Raw genomic sequence first — 16,926 nt, 5'->3', positions numbered from 1 at the left:
TACAACTGCTCCTTGGAGGATACTATAGCCCAATATGGGACAAATGAGAAAATAGGAGAAACTTCTCCAGCTTTCTTCTTGGGTCAGAATACTGCTAATCCCAGCCTTTACCCAACAAAGTGCTCCCACCCCAACTCCAGTGCCCAGAGTAGCTACAGACTCAGAAGTTTTACAAAGTTTAATTTTATTGATATTTAAATATATTAAATATTTCATTGAAATACATGTTATATTATCCTCCCCACCCCTGCTCCCCACAGTGGTTAAATTACAAAACCAAACCCCAAGGTCCCCTACCTTCCCCCTCAAACCCCTCTTTGAAATAGAAGGCAGGGAGAGGGCAATGGCATAAAGGGAAAAGGGAACCACTGGCACTAGGGGTATAAGGGGCAGATAGGCTCCCTCAATCCCTGGGCAGTAAGTAGGGACAGCTGGGTGCCCTCAGGGCTCCCCTAATTCTGCCCAGACTTCCAGGTAGGGAGCATCTGACCATACATACTCTCTTGTCCCACCCAGCCCAACATGTTTTCCGATTATAGGAACCCCTTTCTATCATTTTTTGTATTGCATCCATGATTTCCTAGAGGGAACTTCCAGTGAGAGAACTCCCTCTCCCAATGTAGTCAGCACCTGCTCTGTAGCTTAAGACCATAAGAGAGTTGCCTGGAGGTACTGAGAGGTTGTGAAGTCACCTCCCCAGGGTCATAAAAAGGTTTTCATACGGGACTTGAGTCCCAGCCTTCCTGACTCATAGGTCAGTTCTCTAGCTATTGTACCACACCTCTTTTCTCATGGGAGAGGTGAAATTTCCTATTTGGGCCTGCCAAGTAGGCAAAAATTGGGGTGGGGAGAAAGTATCTGGTGCCCAAGCCTCAATACAGACACCCAGATCAGCCCATAGTTGGTAGCTTAAAAGGAGGCAGAAGTAGCTCTAAAATGGGTCCAAGGATAAAGTAGCCTGGAAGAAAAGAGCTTGAGGACATTCTCTTGCTCCCCTATTCTTGGCTACCCAAGGGACCTTGACTCTGCAGCTACCATGCAAAGTGATCTCTAAGAGTGGTATATCTGGGCTGAAGGTTCAGATAGAGAAACCAAGGCACCAACTACTTAGGCCAGAGGGAAGTAGGAGGAAAAACACATGAATTGTGGTTCTAACCTACTCTTCTTCTGGCAGTCCTTCTAGACCATGTGGAAGGGAAGGGAGGGGACCAGGCAAACCTGGGACCCAGAGTCCAAAAGGTGGGAAAGGCAGAGTTTAGGGTAACCTTCAAGGTCCCTAGTACTAGTGTTTGGGTCTCTATTCCTCCCTACTCTTGAAGGCATAAGGTTTCCAAGGACCAAAGTAGGGGTACCCTAAAATTCCTGAGCCTTTGCCCATCATACCGAAAAGAAAACAGATTCATTGGGAAAAGGAACTTAACAGAGACAGTCCCTCTTCACCAGGGCAGGAAGATAGTAATGGAGCACATGTAGCCTCCATACAAATGGCACTTTGGGATTTGGCACAAAGTACAGAGCCCTAGCACACAGCTTTCTCCTTCCACCAGGGCTGAGTTTGCTGTTGCTTCTGCTGCCTGATCACTTCTCCTCGTTCCCCTAGGATGGGGGAAGTGCCCTACTATTAAGAAACCAGATACACACTGGATAAAGAACCTAGAGTAGACCACTGAAGACCAGGGGACCGAACACACACACACACACACACACACACACACACACACACACTCTAACCCTAGCATCTTGGGATTGGGGGGGCAGGGACCAATGCCCATTGCCACACCCCAAACTTTTAAATTTGTCCATGTCTATTATCTAATAGGCTAAAAACGTAAGGAGGTGGAAAAACTCTGCCTCCACTTGGGTGGTCAGCTAGAACTGTGCAAGAGGGAATTCGATACCCTGACACTCCCTTTCCCCATCAATGAGGCCCTACATGAGCAGAGAAGGCACAGGTAAAAAAACCCGTCCCCTGAACCACTCTCTTTGGCACTTAGGGATGATTTACATAGTTGCTCACCTCTGTGACATCATTCATCCCTTCAGAATCTGGCTTGGGCCCATCTCACAACACCATATCCAAACTTATTGCCACTGCCCAAGAGGTACAGGGGATGTGACTGAATTGGGGCAGCAAGAATAAGAGGTCACTTTGGCTCCTATGGGAGCAGTCTAGAAGGGGAGGGAAAAATAAACTGTCTCCTGAAAGATGGAAAAGTAGAGCTTTCAAAGAGAGCTTTTCCTTTTTCTGCTCTCTCCTCTTCCCCTGCCCCCATATGCTAAGTACCCAAAGAAGAGAATCTGGCTAAAATCAGCATGGGACTTCATTATGGGGATAGGCATGGATTTGGTATAAAGAAGGCAGGCATAGAATATACTCTTTTCTTCTCTATCTTGGTCTTTAAACAAGATGCTCTCAGGACAAGTAAAAAATAGGAGAGCAGGATGAGCTCACTATCCCAACAATTCCTGACACATTATTTAAAGCAACGGTTTTTGAGCACTTAGGAAGGGAAGCTATAGTCCCTATAAGACAACAGAGGTTAATCAACACATCATGCCAGATTAACCGTGTTTCATTTTCTGACAGGGTTGCCAGCCCTATCAAAGTAATGCTATAGACTCAGTATGGCTGGATTTCAGCAAGGCGTCTGGAAAAAACCTCACCTGACATTGGGATATTATGAAGAGATGCAGGCTAGATGATAGTACAGTTGGATGTAATTGGAACTAGTTGAATAAAAAGATGGACACCTCCCTAGAAACCCCCCAATAATTAACAGATCAGCATTAACCTGAAGGCTGTAAGCCTTTATCTTTGGTCCTGCCTTGTTTAACATTTTTACCAAAGCCTTCGGTGAAAGTGTAGACAGAACCTTTATCTAAGTTCTAGATGACACAGTGTCTCGAGGGATACCCAACTTGTTGGATAACAGAGCCAGGATCCAAAAAGATCTTGACAGGCTCAGGCAAAAGACAGTGTCCTGAAAATAATAGGAGGAAGTTTAATATAGATAAATGTGAAGACCTACATTTAGGTTTTTTAAAAAAAGACAAGTACTAGCTGGGGGAGGTGGGGCTAGACAATAGCTTATATGAAAAAGGTCTCAGAGTTTTAACGGATTGCAAAGTCAATATGTCAGCAGAGTAGGACACTTTGAAGGCATTCAGTCTTAGACTGTATTAACACCAGAATAGGGTCCAGACCAAGGGAGGTTCTACTTGGCTGTACTCTACTCTGATTAGACCACACCTAGAAGATTGTGTTCAGTTCTGGGCATCCCATTTTAGAAAAGGACATCAGCAAACTGAAGTATATCCAAAGGAAGGCTACCAGGATTTTGAGAGACCAGGAAACCTTGCCATAGGAGGTTCAGTTAAAGTCATTAGGGATGTTTAGCCTGGAAAAGAAAACCAACTTAGAAGGAACACAACTATCATCAAATATTTGAAAGGTTGTCACAGGGAAAAGGAAATACATTTCTTTTGCTTGTCTCCAGAGGACAGAACTATAAGCAATGTGTGGAACAAATTCTGGCTCTAAGGAAAAAACTTCCTAACAATTAGAGCTATCCAAAAGTGGAATGGGCAGTTCTTGGGATGTAGTGAGTTTCTCATTACTTAAAGACTTCCTACAAAGGAAGAATGACCACTTGTCAAGGATATTTTTAGAGGGGATTCTTTTTTAGGTATAGATTAGATTAGATGACCTGTGAGGTCCCTTCCAATTCTGAGTCCTATAACCAGGAAAGACAGAGTGTGGGGATGGTTTAATAGCCATACCAACTCTGAAGAGGTGGGGAAGACTCTTCCTTTCTGTGACCTTCTTCTCCTCCCCCTCTCCCTCAAGGCTGTAGAAGACAGGAAAAGGGAGCAAGCAGTTCTAGTCCCAGATAAGAAAATAATGTCACTTGCAAAACTCTTTTTGCTCCCTCATTCACCAGCTCAAGGGCAGAACAGGCACAATCCAGGCACAGCCTAAGCACCAACATGCTGGCTTTTTCCCTTTTGTGGTTTTCAGAGTCTTGAGCCCTAAGGCATCTGTTCCATGGCTCCACCCGGTGGGAACGGAGCCCACTTAATGCCCAGCTTCATCCTTTCAGCTGAGACTTGTGCTGGGTTCTGCTAACTGCTGGGGCCACCATTGAGGAAGTAGGTGGTCATCTCCCCCTTACCCTTCACCTTGACCACCCCTCGACACTCCAACTGGTAGCCCTTGGCAGCTAGAACCTGGTACAGGTCAGTGGTCACCTGGTGAGGGGAGGAAAGCCCACTCAGTCTAGATTCCCCAAGCTAAATCTGCAGGTCTAAATCTACCAGGGTTTCCCTGGTTCTGCTGGCCTACCCCAACCTCTTCTCCCTTCTTCCTCCCCCATCTGTTCCTACCCCCATCTCTCAGCTTCCCTCACCAGCCATACCCCTCCCCTCACCTGGTTGCAATCACAAATATTCAAAAGTCCCTTCTATCCTACTCCCTCCCTGCCTCTACATTTATCTCCCTTACCTGGATTCGGTCAGGGATCCCTGTGCTGTCCATACGACTTGACACATTCACTGTATTCCCCCAGATATCATACTGTGGCTTTCGTGCCCCAATGACACCTGCCACTACTGGGCCGATGTTCAGCCCTAGATGAGGAAGAGAGTAGGAGTGTGGGTCTGGACTAAATTCAGGGCCCAGGGACTGGAAAGTCCTTACTCCCCAGGATTGTATGAACCCTAAGTAAGTTAAAGAGCTGACAAACAACTGGAACCTAGATCTAAAAGGAACAGTTGTGCTAAGGCAGGAAGTCTAGTATTTGAGTCCTGGTCACAAAGGGTGGTTTATAGTGGTGGTTAATCTACAGTAACAGACCTGGCATTCCACTCAGGGGCTCCCCAATCCATCAAGACTGCTCAGGGAGGAAGAATCTCTCAAGTAACCTGAAGGATTAGATTGAAAACCTGAGGAAGCAGGTTGACCATCCCTGTATCCATAAGAACTTGGGCCCCTAGATGAATGCCGTCATGGTAGAAGGCCCCCCTAACTCACTGATGGCCCCCAGATTGCTCCCAGATCTTTGGATGACTTCATGGATTTGTCTGTTTGTTTCCCCCACCTCTATGCTCTTCTTACCAATCTTCATCTGGAAGTTATTGAAGGAGTGTTCATTGATGTGCTTCATCTGTTCCATGAGCCGCATGGCATAGTCAGCAAGTGCAGTGATATGGGAACGCCCCACCCGATCATATGTGGCTGCGTTCAGTCCTGAGGCTGCCATATAGGTACTGCCAATTGTTTTAATCTTTTCCAGCTGCCTGAACTGTTCTTCACTGATAATCTAGAAGGAACAGGCTGGCATCACTGTCAGTTCTTCCCTAGGCATAAAACCTAAGCTCAGGCACAATGGGCCTTGGGAACACCTGGGGAAAGCATCCCTACCATGTCAATTAAACTCTAGCATTTGTCACTGACTTTACTTACCTTCTTTACCTATTCAATTCCCATACTTCTGTTGATGGTCCCTATCAATCTGACTCCTCCCTCTATAGCAGTGAATCTCCTTAAGGTGGGCTGGCTTTTTGCACTGGGCTTCACAGGAGTTGTCATGTTAGCATTGTTGCAGTTAGCACAGGGCCTAACACATAGTAGGTGCTTGCTGACTGATCTGACACAGTTCAAGATCTGGACCTGAGTTATACAGGTTTGGAAATTTAACTTTACCTTTAGCTCAGTTAAGGAAGAGAACTAATTCATATGAACCAAAGTCTGTTTATGGAACAGGGTGTCAATCTAGCTATTTATAGTTGGAAATCTTTCCACTGACCAGAACACTTTTTGTTTATTATTCAGGGAATACCTTTCCCAGTATCAAGTACCTATGGAGCTTATTAAATATTAGAAGGCTGCCTGGTAAACATAAAATTATAGAGGAGAGAGCAGTGCTTAAAGAATAATTCTCCCTAAGTAGTAGCAACCTGATGTTTCACTCTTCTCTATTTTGCAGCTATAGCTGCCCCTCACAATGTAGCATTTCTAAAAAGCACCTGGACAACACTTAAAACAGCGAGAAATTATATCTGGTCATTGCTCCTTTTTCTAGAGTCCCCAGGGGCTATCATCCTATTTACCTTTGTCCTTTGGCTTCTCCATAGGCTTTTATAACATGGTGGGCTTTTTTTTTTTCTTAACCAAACCTCTGACTCCATTAGTGTGGGGACCTTTGGATGAATAAACTCCCTTCATCAATGTAGAGTAGCACCTACTGTGTGCAACTTCAAACCTTAAATGATAACCTAGGGCATCAGTCACATAACCAGATTACATAACTTGCTCATGGCTGCAAAAACAGCAGGTATGTGACAGAGGCAAGAGCTAAATCTACATTTTCCTGACTTCAAAGTCAACTTTCTATCTGCCATGTTCAGCTGCCTCTCTAACGTACCATTCCAAAATTTATAGATTATTTTACATAGACATTTTAGGATATGCTTTCCTAACAGCATAGAGAGATGTAGTTTTCCCACCTAACTGTAAAGTGAATTATTCTTGTGAAAGTAGACTGTGAACACCATACAATAACAGTAACTCTCAACAAAGAGTATAGGATCAGTGTTACACTGCCTTAAGTGTCTCATCTTCTACCTGATCTTTTGCCTAGATCATTTCCTGCCCTCTACTTGGGGAATCAATCTGTCCATCAACTATATTCTGTATTTACCTCACTCTCCAATAACTTTCTGTTTCTATCTCCACCCCTCAAGTTTTCTTCACTATGATCCCCACCTTCCTCTATTCCATTGAACCTCTCCCACATTTATCCCCATTCACGACCAAGACTTCCTCAGGGTTCTTTACCAATTGTCTCCTTGCTCCCCTAGTGCCCAACTCCCATCTTCAGTGACTCTTACGTGTCTAATAATTACCCCATTTCTCTCCCATGCCAATCTTGGTACCTATGTCATCTCCCTCCTTATGCCCCCAACAATCTCTCCCTCCATCCCAGCATTTTTTCTCTCCTGGTCCTCACTTTTCTGCTCAGAAACCCCTTAAACAAAGCTTCCCTTTCATAATCCTCCCAGTCCCCATTCCCAGAGTTCTCCATGTTCCTTAATTTCAAGTGTCCCAATTCCCCTGATGCTCCCCACACACATTGGTTAAATACCTCATCAAAGTCAGCAATGATCTCATTGAGCAGTCGTAGGCATTCAACACCCTCATTGTTGGCTTCCAATTCTACATAGAACTCGGAGAAGTTTGCAATGGAGGCAAACATGACAGCCACACACTCACAAGACTGATAGTAAAGTTCATCATTGCGCCGCTCCCGGGCTAGGAAGTGTGCTGCCACATCCTTGGGTAGGATGTTATGTAGTAACCGTCGGTTATAGGCCTGGAGCTTTTCCATATCCTCTTTCTCCCCTGTTGCCTGTGGACACCATACCCATCACCTACTACTCTGTTTGTGGAACACTGGCACAAGGAAGGGAATGAGTAAAATTGATACTAGTAGACATAGGGTGGGAGGCATATGGAACTAGGTCAGGCAGGGAAAGTATGGATCAGGAGTCTAGGGAATAAAGACACAAGAAAGGGACTATCTTAGAGGTATAGCAAAGTGACAAGTGAGGTGAGTACAGATATTAAAAGGAGAAAAATGGGGGAGTGGTATATAGAAAGGAAAGAGTAGGCCTGGGAAACAAATTTACAACTGTTGTAGGTAGTGGTTAGGGATAAAAAGACAGTGCCAAACACCCAAAGAGTATTAGATAAGTTTCCATATTAGGTGAGATGGCTGTCCCCATGTCACCTGCCTTATCCCAAGGAATCTACTTGATGACCACCCCAGTGCCCATTCTGTCACCTGCAGTTTCCACAGAAAGTCCAGTCGAGCAGTTGACTCCACTTGTTGGGCATGTAAGTACAGCGCTAGTGCAAACACTAACAGGATGACAGGAGTCATGTACTTCAGTGCCACCTTCTCACCTGCAGGGCTGGAGACAAGTACAGTGTGATGGGCTCACATACCTGCACCGAGTACCCATGGACCTCTCCTCACTTCCCAATAGCTCTCACTTACCAATCTGGCTCATACAGAGTTCCATTGCCAAGTGACCTGAGGGGTGGGAGAAAAGGGGGACAAAGTCAAAGGTAGAGCCTTCATAGATGAATGGAAGTGGGGACTCGCCCCAAGGAGTGAGGTTCTTAGAAGAAGAAGAGTTTCACTGATAGGTATTAATACACTTAAAAGAATATCACGAGTTAAAAGTCCCGAATTCCAGTCCCAGTTGTTCTACTAAGTAGCTATGCAACTTTGGGGAAATCACTTAACCCCATTATAGTTAAAATAATCAATGTGAAAGCATTTTTTAAAGGACAAAGCATTATGCAAAGGCAAGATGATTATTAAAAAGTTTCCAGTTTTAGGTCTCCTTCAAAAGAGCAAGTGTTTGTGATGGGCAAGGGTGAGACAAAAGTCACAGGGCATGGAATCCAGAAGTGGGGGGAGCTGGGTAGGGATACTTAAAGGGACTGACTCAAGTCAGGGAAGACTAATGGGTACCTAGGTGGGGGCACACTCACAGTGCATGAGCACGAAGCAGCAGGTCATAGTTGTCAAAGATGGCAGCTGGGGGCCCCAGCAGAAGCAATGCCAGATATAGCAGCCCCAGGACAAGTGTCAATACCAGCTTCCCAATGCTGCTTATGTGCAGGAAGACAGAGCCAGCCAGGAGACTCAGCAGCAGGCTCCCATTGAAGTACTGGCAGGAGGGAGGGTAACAGCAAAAGCAGTGTTACTCTCCCAATTGTGGCCTATAGAGACTTGAACCAATTTCCCTCAAACATCCCCGGTTATCCTTTCTAACCCTTCTCCTCACCCCCTAATTCCCAGTTCTCATCCTTTTTTCTTGGGACCTGTACCCAACATGACCTCCCTTCTGCAGCCTCCCATTCCACAATGATTGATGCTTGGGCACCTCAGGGAAACTGCAGGTGGCTGTAGTACCCTCACAGAGAGGGGCATCTGAGCCAAGAGAGTAGTTGAGTTGTTGCAGGTGACAGGCAGTGATGTCTGTAGGTGTCAGGTTCAGTGTTCGAGCCGCACAGATCCGTATAGGAGTATGGTTACAGGTAAACTGGGGGCAATGGGGAAGGACACAGAATTAATGGCAAACTGAGGTCATGAAGGATTTCAGGAAAAATAAGAAAAGAAATGGGCATCCCCCAAGGGAAAGACTCATAGGGGGTGGTGCTCTGGCCCTCTTGAATCAGAGAGCAAAGAAATAACTCAAGTCTCATCTAGAGTAGGTAGAAGTCTGTGAGTATTCTGGATAGGTGATGTGGGGTTCAGGACGGGGAAGGGAGATGTGGACAAGAAAGGAGAAGGATGGAATATATATAGTTGCTAGGGAAGGTACCATGTTGGCGATGGCAGCGATGAAGACAAGTAAGACAGAAAAGATGCCAACTGCTGTGCTGTGGGCCCGCGAACAGACAATGCTACGGGACAGGCGCTGCAGGAACTTCGGGAATAGCTAGAAGAGAGGAAGGAAGGTGGTCCCAGGTCTAAGGATATAGCTAGGTTAAGGTAAGGCCTTCCTTCCTCTCTGCCCTACTTTCCCATCACAGACCTGGCAACACTCAGTCTAACCCTTACCTCCCTCCATCCCAAAGCCCCTAACTCACAGTGCCACAGGAATAGACTGTACACACTAGGACTGTGACCATCAGCAGCAGGAAGATGCTGATGTAGAGTCCCAACATCAGGACTGAACTAAGGAAAGAAAGGGAAAATGATCAGGATTAGAGCAATTCATTCGATAACAACACTACAGAAATGAACAATTTTGAAAGATGTAAAAACCATGATCAATGGAGTGACTAACCACGATTTCAGAGAACCAAGGAGGAAACATATTACCCCACACCCTGACAAAGAATAATATGGTAATGAGACATACATTTTTGGATATCTGAAATACGGGAATTGATTTTTACTGGACTATGCATATTTATTATAAGAGTTTTGGATTTCTTTTTCTTTACTGAGGAGAAGATGGGAGGGAATGAAAATAATAAATGTTTAATTAAGAACATAAAATTTTACTTAAAAAAAAGGGGGACAAGGCCTACATGACTGGACATGTGGGTGTCAAAACTCGCTCTGACCATTCATTGCTACTCCCCTGACTCCTCTCAATAGCCAAAGGCATAATCCCACTCTGTAATGGCCTAGGAGGGGAAGGGATGTTTCTGGAAGTCATGAAATTAGGACATGTTCAGTACAGGGATTGGAGGAACATAAATTTGAAGCCTTTAAAGGATAAAGGGACAAGAGTATTTCTTACTGTGGGACGATGAGGAGCTGGATGAAGCAGATGAAACAGAAGACTAGTAGTGTGCAGGCCATATAACCCCCAAAGCGGGCATCCACCTTCTGGGAATACTAGGAGATTGAGGAGAGAAAAGTGAGCTCCACACCAACACAGAATTCCAGGAAGAGGTGTCTCCTGCACCACACCCTCATCTCCCTCACCAAAACTCTCATCCTGTGTCCTTTGACCCCGGCAGTCACTCTTTTAAATTAAATAATTTATTACCTAATTTGTTTGAATTAAAAATGATCCCAATCAAAACCACATTTACAACTATTTAAATAAAATGTCTGGGGCAACCTGTTACTTCCTGTGAGTTATGTTCCTTTGGTCAAAGTGCCTCTATATTTGTGGACATGTTCTTCCTTCAGTCTCTCTCTGTATATATATATATATATATATATATATATATATATATATGTTTCTCTAGCTGTTTTCTTTGTTTCACATTACTTCAAAGGAGTCTTTCTAAATTTCTTTGTGTCCTTTTACATTGTATTACAATGTTTCACATCGGCAAGCTGGTCTATTGAGCCATTCACTGAACATCATACACATAGCCTTCTTCCAGTTCTTTGAGTTTATAAATAATGTTGGTTTGTACACACTCACACACACACACACACACACACACACACGGGGGGGTGGGTGGGAGGGAGGAAGGCAAGACAATTGGGGTTAAGTGAATTGCCCAAGGTCACACAGTTACTTAAATGTCAAGTGTCTGAGTATATATATTTAAACCAAAAAGAAAGTGTGTTCATTACTGATTACAGTTTTAGAGTGTATTTTACAAAATGAGATTCCTGGGTTCAAAAGATATGATTATATTTGTAGCTCTCATTCTATGCTTCCAAACTGTCTATTGCCAGGGGATTTTTTATAACAGCTTTATCAAATTGCTTTAAGCTTTGAAAGTACATCTTTATTCACTTTCCCACAAATTAATCCCTGATATTCTTGCCTTGTTTTTCCATGCATTTTTGTTATACTTCTATCTAGCTCTATTTTTAAAATCCAGTGATATTGCCTTGAATCTATAATTAAAGAAAGGAAATACGTATTAAGTAGTACTTAACTATGTGCCAGGCACTGTGGGACTTAACTTGGGGGCTTATGATTCTGATCTGACATATCTAGGAACATTAGATTTTCTTTCTGGTATTAAACCTTTGTTTCTGCAATAGTGTTTAGTTATTTTTTGTAAAGGTACATCCAAGTAAGTTAATTTAAAGATACTTAATGTGTTTCATTGTTAAAAAGAAGGTTCTTCTATGGAATTATAACAACCTTGGTCCCCAAGAAGAGAAAATGCAGGTCTTTCATTTGTTCACAGAAGTTGGGGTCTATGAGTGTGGAACTTAAATATAATGTCAAAATTGGTTAAAGTATTGGTAAATTTTGTTGAATTACTTTTTCAATTCTTTGTTAAAGGAAAGGGATAAGCATGGACATGAAGGAGATGTTAAAAAGTTACCAGTAAAACTATTTTAATGGGGTTCTTTTCAAATAAATTTCTTGATCTTTATTGGCAGCATATAAAAACACCAAGGTCTTTTATGCATTTATTTTATATCCTGACTCTTTGCTGACTTTATTTATTTTTTGCTTTTTGGAGGACAGTTGGGGTTACGTGACTTGCCCAAAGTCACATGGCTAGTTTTTGTGTTAAGTGTCTGAGGCCAAATTTGAACTCAGGTCCTCCTGACTCCAGAGCCAGTGCTTTTTTCACCACACCACCTAGCCACCCCATCTTTGCTGACTTAAAATCCATTTTTTTGTTGTTGAGATACCCATGAAATACGGTTTTGATCTGATTTGTTCATTCCTTGTGTCAATCCCTTTATTTTTTTCCTGTAATTTTGATGCTAGCTATACCCAACATAAATATTGAAAATTAGTAACTTTGTTTTATATTAATTTTTAATAAGAATACTTCTTATGCTCTGACATTGCATATATTGGCCCTGAGTTTCAAGTACATACTTCAAATACTGAAGGAAATTCTTCCTTTCCTATTCTTTTTGGTGTTTATTTTTTCAACTTGAATAGATGCTATTGCTCTGAAACTTTTTCCCCCCGTTTATTGGTCATTATCTTAACAAACTGGATTTTCTCACTGCTGTGGTATATTGATCATTTCCTAACAATGAACCATCATTGTTTTCCTGGTATAAATAATGATTTTAAAATGTGTTTCTGTATTGTATTTGCTAATATTTTATACATGCATATTTGGTTTCCTCATCTGTAAAATCAGAATAAGAATATCATCCTCAAAGGGTTGTTGTAACAATTAAATGAGATACATAAAGTACTTTGAAAATCTTAGAGCATTATATAAGTGAGAATTAGTCTTGTGATGAATGTTGTATGGAAGTCTGCTGCAATGTTTCCCCAGGACAATCATGTGATCCTGGGTTCCTCAATTTCATTTCTAAACTGAAGTCTTCCAAGGACAACAAGGGATGAACCATTTATAGGTCTGTTGTCTGAGGACCAATGCTGCCAAGTCTGAAGAGGTTCATCACCCAAAAGCTGGCTCTTAAGAAAAAGGTTTTTTCAGACAAAGCAGCTACCAAAACTAATGTATGGAATGGAGTTGAGATATGCAGCTACATGAATTCTTAAATAATGCCAGAGCCTCAACATAATCACTGTTCAAAATTTATTCATAGCTTCTTTATGCTCAAGTTTGTGATAATTTTTTTGTAAGAGCTTGATATACACTTGAAAAAATTATGTATTCCCTACTTTTTCTACCTAATTCCTTTCATATGTTTGTTACAGCTTATTAAATAAATGCAATTATTTCTTTGTCAACTTTATCACTTTATCATATTCAGATGACTGAATACTGAAATTCTCTACTATTTTTATTTGAATTGATTTTTGTCATAATTTTTAACTTTTAAAAAATAAATTCCACTTATATGTTGTTCAGGATATATGAATTAAATATTGCTAAGTAAATATCTATTACTATAACTGTTTTCATTAACTGCAAAACACTTATCTAAAATCTTAATTGGTTCCTATTTTTAAAAGTGGATATAGCTTACTTTGAGTTATTAACTATTGATCATAACAAGTTTAATGTTCTCTATTATTTTTATTGAAAACATTGCTTAGCTAATCCAAAGTTCTTCCTAGTCTTTTCAGTTATGGACTTTTGTCAAACTCTGAGGTTCTCTCTGGTTCAAGTAAAATGTTCAGATTTATAGGATATGTAATTTTCAGATTCAGTCCCAAGCTTTTCAATGCGTATGTTGGTGTTCACACACAAATGATACTTATACATTTGAACAATCATTATAACTGAAAAAAAACCCTGAGATTCAAGTCTATTATAGCTTCTTAAATCTTTAATAATTCTTTATCATTTAGACACTGATAATTAGCTTCTTTGATACTTATATTTCTTAAGTTTCTTGATTTCTTAAATTATCAATTCTCTCAGTCCCAGTTTTCTCCTTTCTAAAATCAGACAATGGAACTCAATGATCTGAGGTCCTTTCTTGTCCTAAAATGCTATTTTTCCATTTGTGAAATGATTGTTGTTGTTGTTCAGTCATATCTGACTCTTTGTGACCTCATTTGGGGTTTCTAGGCAAAGACACTGGAGTGGTTTGCCATTTCCTTCTCCAGCTCATTTCATAGATAAGAAAACTGAGGCAAACAAGACTAAGTGACTTACCTTGGGTCACACAGCTAGTAAGTGTCTGAGGCTGGATTTGAACTCAGGTCTTCCTAACTCTGGCTCTACACTGCTCAATGCACTCTGCCACCTAGCTGACCTTTGTGAAATGACACACTCTGGGAAATTTTCTACATGTTTCTTTGAATTTGAAATCTTTTATTTTTGTATAGCTTCTGGATTCAGAATTAGACAAATTTAGTCCACTATTTTAATTTCTTGATATATCTTCTATATGTTAATATTTTTCTTCACTGATAACTTAGACTTCTTTGATTTTAACCAAATTGGTTTATTTTTCCAGTCTCCTTTGCTAGATATTCAAGTCTGACCTCAGATATCGACTAGTTGTGTGACTCTGGGGAAGTCACTTAACCTCTGTTCATCTCAGTTTCCTCAACCGTAAAATAGGGATAATAACAGCACTTACCTCCTAGAGTTTCTCATCTGTAAAATGAGCTGGAGAAGGAAATGGCAAACCACTCCAGTATCTTTGCCAAGAAAACCCCAAATGGGGTGACGATGAGTTGGACATGACTGAACACAAAAAAAAGCACTTACCTCCCAGGATGATTCTGAGAATCAATTAAGATATTTATTAAGCACTTAGCACAATGCCTGGAACATAGTAGGCACTTAACGAATGCTTTTTTCTCTTCTTTCCTTCCTCTTCTCACTCCAGTCCACCCTCCACTCAGCTGTTAAACTGATCTTCCTAAATTGCAGGTCACCTTTTCCTACTCATTCAATAAACTCCAATGGCTCCCTATCACCTCCAAACAAAATCATCTGTTTGTTTTTTGAAGCCCAAACCTGCCCCCTTTCCTACCTCTGCAATTTTCTTACATTTTACTCCCCTCCTCCTACTCTGAGATCCAGTGACAGTGGACACTGGCCATCTCGGTTAAGTCAATCTCCAGCTCCTGACTCCAAGAATTTCCACCGGCTGGAATGTCTGCAATGCTCTCCTTTCTCATCTCCACCTCCTAGCTTACCTGGCTTCCTTCAAGTCCCAGATAAAATTCCATTTTCTGCAAGAACCATTTCCCTATCTCCCTTCAAGCTAGTGCCTTCCCTCTATAATAATCTCCAATTTATCCTGTCTACACTTCATTTGTACGTAGTCATTTGCATGTTATCTCCCCCATTAGATTATGAGCTTCTTGAGCGGAGCCAAAGCTTTTTGCCTTTCTTTACTTAGCACAATGCATGGAACATAGTAGGTACTTAAATGCTTGATGACTTGACTTTCTGCTGCTTCCAGGGAAGCTTTTGATTTTATCTGGCTTTGCATCTTTTTAAAAGTATTTTTTGATGCCTTGCTATTTTTGCTGAATTGTAATTTATTCTAATTACCTTAGTGCATTTATTTCTATCACTTCTAATAGTAAATCACCTAATATACCTGTATTGGTACAATAATATTGTGAAATTTCATTATCCAGGGTTTTTCTTTGATTTGTTCATTATCTGTCAGATTATGTCCACCCCCTTCCTATTTCTAGGATTTTTTCCCCTTTTTATACAGTATCTAGAGAGGGAAATGGTTCTATACTTAGGTGAGTTCCTCTCCAGCAGTGGAGTAGGTGGTAGTAGAGGAACCAAATGAGCTAGCTAAATTCTCCTGCCATCTCTTATGGGGAGGGAATGAACTTGATATGGTTACTGTCAGATACTTCAAGCCAGTTATCTGTTGCCCCTAAAGGATATTGCTGAGGGTTCTCTGGAAACCCCACTCTAGACTTGCTTTCTATCCCAATATTCAGGGTGACTCCTTTGATCCCCTTCTACCCTAAATGTAGAAGAAGGGAATTCACTTGGTGTCCATCAGCATCATCCCTCTCTGCCCGTGGGGAGAAAGTGAAATAGAAAACATGGCACAAAAGTGTGGCAGCAGCTACAAAAGCAGCTGACTTCTTTAGCCATCCTGTAGAGGCAAAGGAGAGCCACTGTTTACTTCCTTACTCCCTATCACCTTAGCTGCACAGCAATATGTGGCTGCAAGAGCTCCCTCAATCATCTGTCCCTAATCATAGGGGCACACATGCTTTGCTCTATTGCTGCTGGGTCCTTCTTTATTGTAGTTCATTCTTTCTTTCGGTGGTGTTTCTGAATCTTATTTTAGAGGCCAGCAAAATTGGCTTATTCTGATGTGTTCCAGAAAGTCCCATAGTTAATTTTTAGCTTTATTTCCTAGGTTTACTCACAATTCTCCCCTCTCCTTCAAGTTTATTTATCCCAAATCCTGATTCTGTGTCCAGTTCCCTCACCTTCTTTTCAAGTTCTGGTGTCTGGAAGGTGAGAAGGAATCGACGTACATGGTCTTTGCGCAACTGATCAATACTTCGGGCATCAATGGCGCGACCCAAGAATTCATCCACCTCATCCTCAGGGTTCAGGGCTTCCTGGGCACCACGGCTGCCAGATATAGGAAATGTGTATTACCAGGGGAAAAGAAGAATCAGCACTAAAGCATGATGTGTGCCTAAGTCCCCAACAAGCCTGGGGCTTACAAAAGAAGAGAATAGGCTCAATCCCCACCCATTTTGAGGGAAGTGGCCCCCAAGTGCTCTAACCATATATTCTATGCAGTGCACAACCCAAGCCCTCCAATCCCAGGTCTTGACCTTCACTTACTTGTCTTTACTTGAATCATCGATGCCCTGAAGAGAGGGGCAAAATGTGAGTGAAGAGGGCAAACTTTATTCCCTTCAAGCCTTACCCTAATCTTGACTGTTGTTCCCTGGTCCTCCCATTATATGAGCCTTACTACCACTAGCTCTGGGGAGACTTCTTCCCTGTGATTCACACTCCAGGATGAAATCATCACTCCCCCATTCCTTAAGCTCCACCCAGGCATCAGTCCTATGGGAGAC

General features: G+C 42.0%; 2 protein-coding genes across 6 annotated transcripts in view; both read right to left on the bottom strand.

Annotated features, from left to right (window-relative positions):
* KANSL2 (KAT8 regulatory NSL complex subunit 2) overlaps positions 1-16,926 on the bottom strand; it is a 295,431-nt gene that overhangs the window by 134,966 nt on the left and 143,539 nt on the right. The gene's annotated exons all lie outside the window — the stretch shown is intronic.
* ADCY6 (adenylate cyclase 6) lies at positions 178-16,912 on the bottom strand. Of its 2 annotated transcripts, XM_069092640.1 has the most exons (13): positions 16,688-16,912; positions 16,321-16,468; positions 10,327-10,424; positions 9,665-9,752; positions 9,397-9,513; positions 8,956-9,114; positions 8,561-8,739; positions 8,058-8,093; positions 7,842-7,971; positions 7,143-7,406; positions 5,114-5,318; positions 4,502-4,626; positions 178-4,248 (listed from the first exon to the last, which is right to left on the bottom strand). In XM_069092640.1, the coding sequence occupies exons 3-13, from the start codon at positions 10,386-10,388 to the stop codon at positions 4,123-4,125; spliced, it is 1,491 nt and encodes a 496-aa protein (XP_068948741.1). In that variant the 5' UTR covers positions 10,389-10,424; positions 16,321-16,468; positions 16,688-16,912; the 3' UTR covers positions 178-4,122. The 2 variants fall into 2 exon arrangements, with proteins under 2 accessions (XP_068948741.1, XP_068948742.1); XM_069092641.1 differs by lacking the exon at positions 16,688-16,912 and having other exon boundaries at positions 16,321-16,671.

This window comes from Petaurus breviceps, unplaced genomic scaffold (genome assembly GCF_028583685.1).
Source record: "Petaurus breviceps papuanus isolate PSGF00001 unplaced genomic scaffold, PetGlider_PUasm1.0 191, whole genome shotgun sequence".
Lineage (NCBI taxonomy): Eukaryota > Metazoa > Chordata > Mammalia > Diprotodontia > Petauridae > Petaurus > Petaurus breviceps.
The sequence above is the reverse complement of the archived record's forward strand: the minus strand, read 5'-3'. Positions and strand labels throughout refer to the sequence as shown.